This window comes from Ictidomys tridecemlineatus, chromosome 9 (genome assembly GCF_052094955.1).
Source record: "Ictidomys tridecemlineatus isolate mIctTri1 chromosome 9, mIctTri1.hap1, whole genome shotgun sequence".
Lineage (NCBI taxonomy): Eukaryota > Metazoa > Chordata > Mammalia > Rodentia > Sciuridae > Ictidomys > Ictidomys tridecemlineatus.
This window is the reverse complement of record NC_135485.1, coordinates 17,934,877-17,945,446: the sequence shown is the minus strand read 5'-3', so window position 1 is coordinate 17,945,446 and position 10,570 is coordinate 17,934,877. Positions and strand designations below refer to the sequence as shown.

The following is a 10,570-nucleotide window of genomic DNA, read 5'->3' as shown; positions in this document are numbered from 1 at the left end:
GTGTTCCAATTCTGCCTTTACCACTTATTGGCTATTTGGTCATCATCAGTTTCTCAGCCTCCTTGGATCTCAGATTTTCCTAAATCTAGGTGATACAGACGGGACTAGGACTGTACTTTTTCAACTTCCCAAATGAGAGGTTGAAATGGAGTGTCAAGGCCACCAGGCGCATCCGCCCTAGCAGCGGCTCCGACTGGCTCAAAGCTCGGGGAGGAGAGACAGGGCGGGAGGAGAAGAGCGTGTTCTGACCAATCCCGTGGCTGGCGGGACCGCAGTTCCCGCCTCTGGGTGGCGTGCGCGTGCATCACGCACGCACGCTCAGCACGCACGCTGCGGAAGCGCGCGCGCAGGCCCAGCCCTCGTCGCCGCCGCCATTTTAGCTCCTGGTTCCGGCCGCACGGTGTGGGCTGTTGTAGCGGGAGGGGTGGGGGTCCCCAAGAGTTAAGTCGCTGTCCTCCACTGTGCCGATACAGCCGCCAGCTTTTTTCTCCTTTCTTCCTTCTTAACCGCACGCTCCAAGAGTGCGAAGATGTCCAAGCGGCACCGGTTGGACCTGGGGGAGGATTACCCCTCCGGCAAGAAGCGTGCGGGGACCGATGGGTAAGCCAGGCCGGGGGCGCGAGGCAGCGGCTCGGGCTTTGTTGGGGTCCGGGCGGGGAGCGGGCCACGACCGGCGTGGCCGAGCAGGTCGCGGAGCCCGAGCCTTTGTTTTCTTTGGGGCTCTGTTCTGCGGCGGTCCGGGCGGAGCGGCGCCGGTTCGGCCCGGCAAGGGCGCCGGGGATGTTGGCGGGGCCGGATCGGGAGGTGGAGAGGCCTGTGGCGGCCACCAGGGCGCCGCCTCCGCCAGGCCCAGCCTGCCAGAGCCACTTTGGACGGAGCGGAGCGGGAGCGGAGCGCGGACCTCGTGGCCTCGGTTCCCGACTGAGGCCTGGCGAGGGTGGGGGAGGGCGCGGCGAGCGTTCGCGCCCAAGGGCACCGGGTTCCGGGCCGAGGGCCGGGAGAGGGCCTGGGAAGGGGACGGCGCCGGGCCGCGAGGGCGGGGAGCGCGTGGGTTCTCGTGTGGGCTGCGGCGGGGGTGGCGGGAGTTGAGCGCCGAGTCCGGGGGCAGGGGGAGCGGAGGCCTGCGGGAGGAAGGCACCGGAAGGCTGCCTGGTGGGCCGGGGGCCGCGTCCCGGAGCCCAGGGGCGCAGCGTGGCGGGAGAGCGCGTCCCTCTGTCCATTCAAACACTTCGAAGTAGACGGCAGGCAAACTTCCGTCGGCCGCCCACTCTCCCGCCATCTCCTTTATCTTCTGCTTTGGTGAAGACGGTGCTAGGGCTAGGAGTTGGCAGGCATACTTTTCCCCCCGAAGTTGTTATTTGAAGGAGCTTTTGAAATACGGAGACTTATTCAAGAAGTGGTTTTCATGCTCATGGCAAAATATCGCCATGTGGAGGTTGAGAAATACAAGATTCATAGTGTTCCGGATTCCTTTTCCTTAGCCTTTCCCTAAAGGTACCGAGGAATTTAGCAATTAACTTGAGGAATTGTATCACAGTCATTTTCTGGTCCAGTCAGTGTGTATTTTCACTCTTGAAGAGCAGAATTCTCTGGGTAATAGGCAAAAAGAAAAACCTCAAACAAAAGTTCGAATGTCCAAATACCTTGCATGATTTCGTCCGTTTTCCACGTAATCTTTACTGTCAAGGTGGAGTATAAACCAGAATGGAATGTACTTTTTGATACCCTACATATATTTAATTGTAAATACAGAAATATTTATGCTGTTTTATTTTTGTAGGTTTTTTAGAAATTATGGTATTAGGTATAGTAATCATACAATAACATGATAACACAGCATCTTAGACTGCTCCCTCAAAAAACATGAGCACGTTTAAACTCTGTCACAGACCCTTAGAGTTGGAAACAACTTTCAAAAGAGTATAATCAACTCCATTCAAGAAATGAGAAATGCAGACGGGGTGGAGTTAAGTGGATTGTGCAAGTTAACAGTTTTATAGTGGAATCTGGAATGCTGCTTTTTGAATTTCCACTCTCTTGACACACAGTCTGATACTGTACTTAGAATCATTACAGCTTGTTTTAGTGACATTTATAATAGGTTGGTAAAGCAGGGAACACTTGGTTCTTGATTTCCTTTCAAGTAAAAATAAAATTGCTTGTTGTTGGCTAAGATGCAGCTAATATCTCCAGTAAGAGGTCAGGTTGGATCAAAATTGACTCATCAGGTTTATTGTGTATATGCACCATTTAAAATGGGTTTTCCTTGGGATTAATAGTCTCATGATACACTTAGGTGAATGCTCCAAAACAGATATCCTAAGTGGATTTTTTGGGTCTCTGATTCCCCATAATATTTGACATTTGCCTGTATTGTCGAGTTCATCCATGAAATAGTGCTTAAGGTATGGATAAATTCTGGAGGAAGTTTTCAAAGTAACTTCTGTGTCATTTGAGTGCTGTTTCTCACAGGGCTAGTTTTCTTTAGCAGTGGACTTCTGAAGTTTGTTATGGCTCAAGGCGTGAAATATCAAATTTCCCCCATTTGATAATTTTAAATAACTTGTTGAATGACCAACAAACCTGTTGTGTTTTTTTTGTTGTTGTTGTGTTTTAGTGCTGATAGTTAGGAGGCGTATTTGAGAGCACAGGCATATCACTTTTGTGAACTCTTTTGTTAAACATGATTGTCCCATTTCTCTAGTACTAAGAAGGGAGGGTCATTTATTTAGTGGGAGATTTCATCCATGTTCTTGCTCGGATACTATATAAGGGTTTATTTACTCCTGGCATGTTTGGGAGCAGGTGGAGAAGTTATAGGTCTCTTACATATTCTGCCTCTTTCCTTTTTTCCATGACCCTATAGAGTCTTCAATATAATGTTACTAACAACAAAACAAACCTCTATGAAGTGTGGAAAACACACTAGATGTTGGCTTCTCGATATTTCCTGATTGATACATTGGTGGTTTATTATTATATACATTGATATAATACAAATAGAGCACATAATGTACACGTGACACTTCCAGACTTTTTACATGTATAAACACATTTTTATGACAGTCCTATATGATAGGTGAAGAAAGGTTCAGAAACAAAACAGAAAAGGCAAATTCCTGGAAATCTTCGAAAAACATTTTGTGATGAACAATTTTGGACAGTCTTGACATTTTTACTCATGACTATGAAGTATAATATGAATATCAGTAGAATCTCTATTGTATGCTTTTAGTTTTGCTCAGATGTCATTAACTATCCTTTTCATTGGCTGTGTAGTACTCCACTTGTAAAGGTATATCATAACTTAACCAGTATCCTGTTCCTTGCTGTTTAGGTGGTTTCCCAGTTGTCATTTTATAGATTAAAAGTATCATGAACATCCTTATGTATACATATTTGCACACTCATGGGATTGGAAGCTTGTGGAAATAAAATTGCCAGAAAAACTGTGTGTGTTCAAAATATTCTGATTTTGATGACCAGCTTATATCTTCATTTGCAGCATTTTAATACCTATTATCCCTTGTGAATTTTAAGTCCCCCCCACCCCCCACCATACCAGGGATTGAACCCAGGGCTGCTTAACCACTGGGCCACTTCCCTAGCCCTTTTTATTTTTTATTTTGAGATAGGGTTTTGCTAAGTTGCAGAGGCTGGCTTTGAACTTGTGATCCTCCTGGCTTAGCCTCCTGAGTCACTGGGATTACAGGCATGTCCCTCCATGCCTGGCTTTAACATGGTAATTCTAACTTTAAAAAAAAAAAACTTTAATAATAACCAACATTTACTGGGCATTTTCAGAGTTAGACAACACTTTCTTGTGTTAATTCATTTAATCTTTTCAATACCTCACAAGGCATTAATAGCTGTGTTTTGAGATGAGAAAAGAAATACTGATATATAGCTACCTTAAGTGCTGAGCCAGAATTGAGCTGAAAAATTGTATACAATCATAAAATTTTTATGCTTGACAAAAATACATATTTAAAAAAGAAAATATGCATAAGTATAAACCTATACATATTTATGAAGCAGAGGGTTTAAGTTCCCACTTAACAGACTTAATTTTTATCCTTCCTATCCTATTGAAGATAGATAGCTTGAACCATAAGGCAGTATTTCTAGGTGATTGAATTATTTTCTACATCTGCCTCTTTCCTTTTTTCCATGACCCTATAAAGTCTTCTCTGTTACTTTCTTACTTTAATCGTGCTAATACTTTTCACTGTGCAAATTAATAAATTGAGGCTTATGCCTTACCTGTGGTTATACCCCTTTTCTTTCTATACTGTGATTGCCTTCATTTCTTGATCAGCTCCTAATCTTTGTGTCTTCAGAATGTATTTGATATTTGCTTCCTGTGTTGTAGAGGTTTTTTTTTTTTTAAATGAAGCTATGGATGAAGCTATGGATGAAGTTGGTCTCTGAAAACCATTCTTTGTTGGCACAGGACTACAAGAGTATGTAATACATAGTTTACTTCTTCCATAATCCCTCTTCTCCCCAGTTTTGTAACTATTGGATTTTTGGTCCATATCTTAAGTATCTGATATTATGTGAGAAGTACAAGAGGAATTTATTAAACATTTTCTTTTCTCGGTCCTTCTTTTCTCCCCCATGACGGTATGAGTATTAGAAACAATCCTTTTCATTTAGACCAGATATTCTTAAAGAGTTCACTCTAGTTTTGTGTACCATTATTTTTCAGATGGCTACTCTGAATTATTTGTGACTATAGTGCTTCTCACTTGGTGAGCATATTTTTGCTTGCCCAATTGTAAACTATTCCCCATCCACATTTTGGGATAATATGAATGCTTATTAAATTTGTTGAACACTATGATAAGGTAGAAGGAGGGAAAGAAAGCAGGTCGTTGATAGCATATTTCAGAGATAGGTCAGGACTCTAAAATTTTGAATTGTGAGACTTCATTTTATGGTTAGTCATTTTTCACATTTTCTTTTGGTTTTGAGTAAAACTTTCTAGCTTGTATACCCTATAATTCTATAGCATGTGGACATTGAATGGAAGAAGGAAAAAAATCACCTGTTTAAAACAAGGATTTTCCCCCTTAAGTCTTTTTTTTTTTTAAATGGAATAGAATAGCATATTTTAAGAAAGAAAAGATCTGCTTTGATTAGTCAGCTTACCATTTCTGTAAATGGACCATTCTGACTCAGGGCTGGGTTTAGTATTTTAGCTTTGGTCTGTCAAGAATTTACTATTGCCCCATTGATGTACCATTATGGAGAATGACTGCTCTCTGCTACTGATACTTACAGCACAGGAAACTTGTACTCATTTGTGTATTGTGAATAAGGAGCAATGACACATTTAGCTTCCTGTTGGTCCTCATTATTTTTAATCTGGGTCCCAACACCTTGTGGCAAGTTTCTTTGCTACAAACTCCTTCTTTGCTATAGGAGTTTGTCTGAAATAAAGTGGATTAGTAAAATGAGCAAGCAAAGATTATTTTATTTCTGTCACCAGGCCCTCAGAGGCCACCAGATACAGCCCTTTGTCTTGCTGCTTGTCAGGTTTCCTCACCTAGATTAGTTAAGGTTATCATTGTATTGGGACAATCTAGTAACTAGAAGTAGATGCCTAAGTTTAATAAAGTGGCTGCCTGCATAATTTTAGCATTTTTTAAACAGCGGTAAAATGATGAAGCTAGTTTTAATTCTGCTATATTTCATTTATGGTTGGCCAGTATATGCGGATTTACCTTGTACTTCCAGTGTTTTACTATCCCCAAAGGCTAAATGCAAGAGTAGAAGACACTGAAAGCAAAGGAATAAAAGTGTTTAGAATTTTCGTTTTTCTTGTAAAGCAGTATACACTTACTGAATAAAATTGAGGAAGTACTGGAAAGTATAATTAAGAAAGCAAACTTGCAGATAATCCTCTAATTCATATTTGTATTACTTGTGATACTGTGTGTAACATTGTACTGTGTTCTTTTCATTTAGCATTAGAATAGAACGTAAAGCAAAGACAGCTTGAAGGAGAATCTAGGAAAGATTGTGGGCCTGTCTTCTTTTGCCCAATTTATTTCTGTCTTCCCCACTCCAGCTACAGTCTCTGACTTCTGTTGTGGAAATAGGAAGTTTTTTTTTGTTTTTGTTTTTTTTTTTTTTTACAGATTTGTTTCTTAGGATGTCTTAACCTTATGTTGAAGTTTGTAGTAAGATAATTTGAGGCATCATCAAGGAAGGAAAAAGTTTATGGTGGAGAGTGGGAAATTCTTGATTGTTATTTCTAATAGTTATGTAATTCATTGAAATTTTACATTAGTTTTTTCATTAGGTTAGTGAACATTTGTGCTCTTATGACTGTAATATTGCCTTGAACATTATGCTTAAAATTTAGAATCTGAATCCTAAAATTTTTGTTCTTAGGAAAGAACGAGATCGAGACCGGGATCGTGAAGATCGGTCTAAAGATCGGGACCGAGAACGTGATAGAGGAGATCGAGAGCGGGAGAGGGAGAAAGAAAAGGAGAAGGAGTTGCGAGCTTCAACCAATGCTATGCTTATCAGTGCTGGATTACCACCTTTGAAAGCTTCCCACTCAGCTCATTCAACCCACTCGGCTCATTCAACACATTCGACACATTCTGCTCATTCAACACACACTGGACATGCAGGACACACATCACTTCCACAGTGCATTAATCCATTCACCAATTTACCCCATACACCTCGATACTATGATATTCTAAAGAAACGACTTCAGCTCCCGGTTTGGGAATACAAGGATAGGTTTACAGATATCCTGGTTAGACATCAGTCATTTGTGCTGGTTGGCGAGACTGGGTCTGGTAAGACAACACAGGTGAGTTACTTTTTCTTTTTTCTTTTTATTATAGTTGTTTGGAACTGAATATTACCTATTCTTTCACAAAGTAGAAGGCATATGTAGTCATCCCTACCTCATGCCAGAACTAATAAGACATCTAGGATATTTTTCAAACATGGATGAGTCATTATTTACTGGGCTTCTGTTAATAGATATGTAGGCTTCACATGGGCAGGTATGTTTGTAGAAATGGAAACTTGGGCCAGGATATCGTTTGCAATTAAAATACATGTAGCCAAATTGCCTTCCCTTCATAAGTAACCTGTCAGTTTACCTTTCCATAAGCAAGTGTGAGAGCATGTTTGGGAGTATCACTGGATTGGAGTTTTTACAGATCTAATAGGTGAAAAAAATGAACCTGGGGTAATTTTTAATTTGTGTGTGTGTGTGTTTCCCTGAGTGAGGTTAACTGTCTTTTTTTAAGTTATATGGACTGCAAGTCAATTTGAGTATTTCATGGAGGCTTTTCGAAAACTACTACAGCAACCAAAATAGAAAAGCTTTTATTGAAGACTGAACTTTAGTGAGTACTATTTTCAAGTGAAGGAAAACTTAGTGCTGATGTTAGGAAAAGAAACTGTAGCCCCCCCTTTTTTTTTAATTAAACAAAATTTTAAAAGTTTTAGAAACGTGCAAGTCTATGACTCTTAATTATGCTAATCTATTTCATTAAGTCTCATGTTTTCAAATTTGCAAATATTTCAATGAAATGGACATGTGCATTCAGATACATTGAAAATAATGTAATACTAATTAATTATATCACTATACTAATTAAATGCTACATACTATATATTTTTATAGATGTTTCACATCTAATACCATAGGACAAAATGGAGCATTATCAGAGTATTTTAAATAATTATATCAACTGTTTTACTGGTTTGCAGAATATTAACACACCTGTTAATTAATCAGGCATTGTGTACTTTACATGTATTATATCATTTTAAGTTTATATACAACTCTGCAGGGAAAGTAATCACATTTTATGGAGGACCAGAATGAGGCTTAGATTAATGAGAGAACTCTGGTTTAGTGGGCTGCTCTGGGTTAAATAGTTTCTGGATTTAGGTAAGTTCAGCATTAACAATTTTGTCCCTTTTCAGTAACCAGTTATATTTATTTCATACTGCTGTTCTGTGGTCTGATGTGGTTCAGAGGAGTTTTTATTAGTAGTTAGTGTGGATAATTTAATCTATTCAAGGCACAAGAGGCTTGTGATGATTTGGATTACACATGCTTTCAGGGGTTACTTTATGTGAATATTGAAGACTGCAGGGAATTTGGGGGATGTGAAAGGGAAACTAGAAAGTTTAATCAGTAAATTTCATCCAAATGCTTTTTAGTATACTGTTATCAAACTTGAACACAAACCTAATAAAGAGTACTTAGCCGTTGTTTTGGTTATCCCTGCCTATCAGAAAATGAAATCAAACATAATTTGAAATAATGACTCTAACTTTTGAAAGAGCCATAGAAAAGACATTTTGCATTGTGCTTGGCGTATACATACTATGCCTATATTTGAGAAATTAAAGCTAGTTCAGTCAGAGGAAAAACATGAGTGAAGGTACAAGTTTAGAGAAGGGAATACTGCACACTTTGACTAGTGTGCAGGGTGTGTGAAGGGTTGGTGGGGTAGGTGAGACTGAAGCCCTAGGTTGAGCCTTACTACTTCTTGCCATATGTAAGGAAGATATCAAAGTTTTTAATTGGAGGGGAGTGACACAAATTTTTATTAAAAATGTTCAGTCATGAAAGACCATATAGGAGATCCTAACAAGTTTTGACTTTGTGTGCAAGGTTAGTGGGAATGAGGAACAAAGAATGGAGTCTGTTTTTTACTGTCACTGAATAGGGGACATGGGAAGAATTAAAAGAACTTGAAGGAAGGTGAGAAATGGTTTTGCTTTGAACTTGATGAATTTGAGATACCAATAAAATATTCATTATTCAGAAGGAGATGTGACTACCAGGTTAGGGGGTAGGAGCTAGAGTTAGGATTGACTTTGTTCTGTTTTAGGTAATGTTGGAATTTAAGAGAATAGAAAAGGCTACTCAGGACAATATATAAAACTGGAAAGCCCCAAGGAACAAGGATTAGGTTTTGGGAAAATAGCCTCAAGTGGAGGAAGGAAGAGCAGAGCAGATGCCTACTTTGAGCAGACCAGTCGCCCACATCTTTCAGGATATGCATCCCTTCCAAATTGTATTTCCTTAGAAAGTTTGAGTAGATGCCTTATCATAAGCTGTTTTGGGAACCCTTAAAAATCTCTGAAACCCTTTCCAGGGTCCAAGAATTTCTTAGTATTTTTTCATACAAAACAAAATATTGCAGCATACTGAATGTAGAGATAGAATTGAGGTTTCTTCCAATAAGCTAGATATGAGAGAGATGTAAAAATAATAAAATGTGCTCTACTAGCCAAGTATTATTTTATTTGAAAAATATACATTTTAAAAATAGAAGATAGGTTGTTACTAGTAATTAGTAAACAATTTAGCTGCTTTTCAGTTTTAACTTCCAAATACAATAAATGTATTAATTGTTTGGTATCCTCATTTATTTTAACAGTATAAGGAGTTCTAAAAGAGAACTGCTAAATTAACCAAAACTATATATTTTTAAATTATCAATTTCACTGGAGTGAAATTTTTAAAAAATGTGAATAATCTTGCCTTAAGAATTATGAATTAATTTTAAGTATTTTTAATTTGTAAGTCAGTACTTTTGAGGATTGGTAAAATGAGAGTAGATAATTAAAGCCTCATAAGAAGACCACTTAACATGGGTCTGTTGGTTTGCAATACCAGGAAGACTCTGCTATTTTAGTGAAGTATTTTGTTCATTTAAAACCATGTAAAAATATTATTACGTTCTCAGAGAAGCAACATAATCATCTTTCATTTGTTTCTCTAGTTACAAGTTATTTCCAAATTAAAAGGTAACCTAACTAAAATGTAATAATAATGCAATAATCAATACTAGTTATCAGATGTCATTGTACACATGGTGTACCCAAAAACCCCTTGTTTTTTCTATAGTATTAGCACCTAATAGGCTTTTGGAAGCTTTGGTGAAGACAAATCATGTCCTTGTAGCAGTAGATTCCAGTTTTATTCGATGGTCATTTGCTGGTCATTTGCTTTGTTCCCATGGTTCTTTTACAGTTAAGTCAGTCGAGAAGAACCATAAAATGAGAGAATCTATGAGTGTGTGGATAATTAGGAAGGAAATATGCAGTCATCCTGACAACCATCTTGTGGTTGAGATTTTTTCTTTCCCTTTTTCCCTTGATTGACCTTACTCAGCGAAGTGCTATTGCTGTAGGCCATATTGAATTTGAGACTGGTAATTTCTTTAAAGATGGTACCTAAAGTGTTGCCACTGTGCATAACATTCCTGAAAGATGGATTGGAGTACTAGTAGGTGCTAGGATTTGGCTTCTGCTGGCTTACAGAATTTGAATTGAATTAAAAGATACTTGTGCAACAAGGGAATATTTTCTACTTGTATCTGCATATTGTAACTCATTGTATGAATTTTGATGCTGTACTTATTGGAAACTAACATTTTTGTTATTAAGTAGAATTTGTTTCAAGTAGGATTTTTTTCATTGGGTAGACAAATAGTGATAGGACTACTTAAACACTGGTGAGTATACCAAGCAAAAGCAAAGCTTATGTGGACCTAGCGCACAGAAT

At 38.8% G+C, this 10,570-nt stretch overlaps 1 protein-coding gene across 2 annotated transcripts in view; it reads left to right on the top strand.

The window, feature by feature from the left end:
- Nucleotides 1–351: 351 nt before the first annotated feature.
- Dhx15 (DEAH-box helicase 15) overlaps nt 352–10,570 on the top strand; it is a 47,436-nt gene continuing 37,217 nt past the window's right edge. The window contains exons 1-2 of one of the 2 annotated variants that reach the window (XM_005318918.5): nt 352–600; nt 6,403–6,838. In XM_005318918.5, the coding sequence (XP_005318975.1) occupies nt 530–600; nt 6,403–6,838 (507 nt within the window). In that variant the 5' untranslated portion in view covers nt 352–529. Of the gene's footprint in view, nt 601–4,316; nt 4,464–6,402; nt 6,839–10,570 lie in introns of those variants that run through there. The other variant, XM_040292580.2, reaches the window with a different exon arrangement.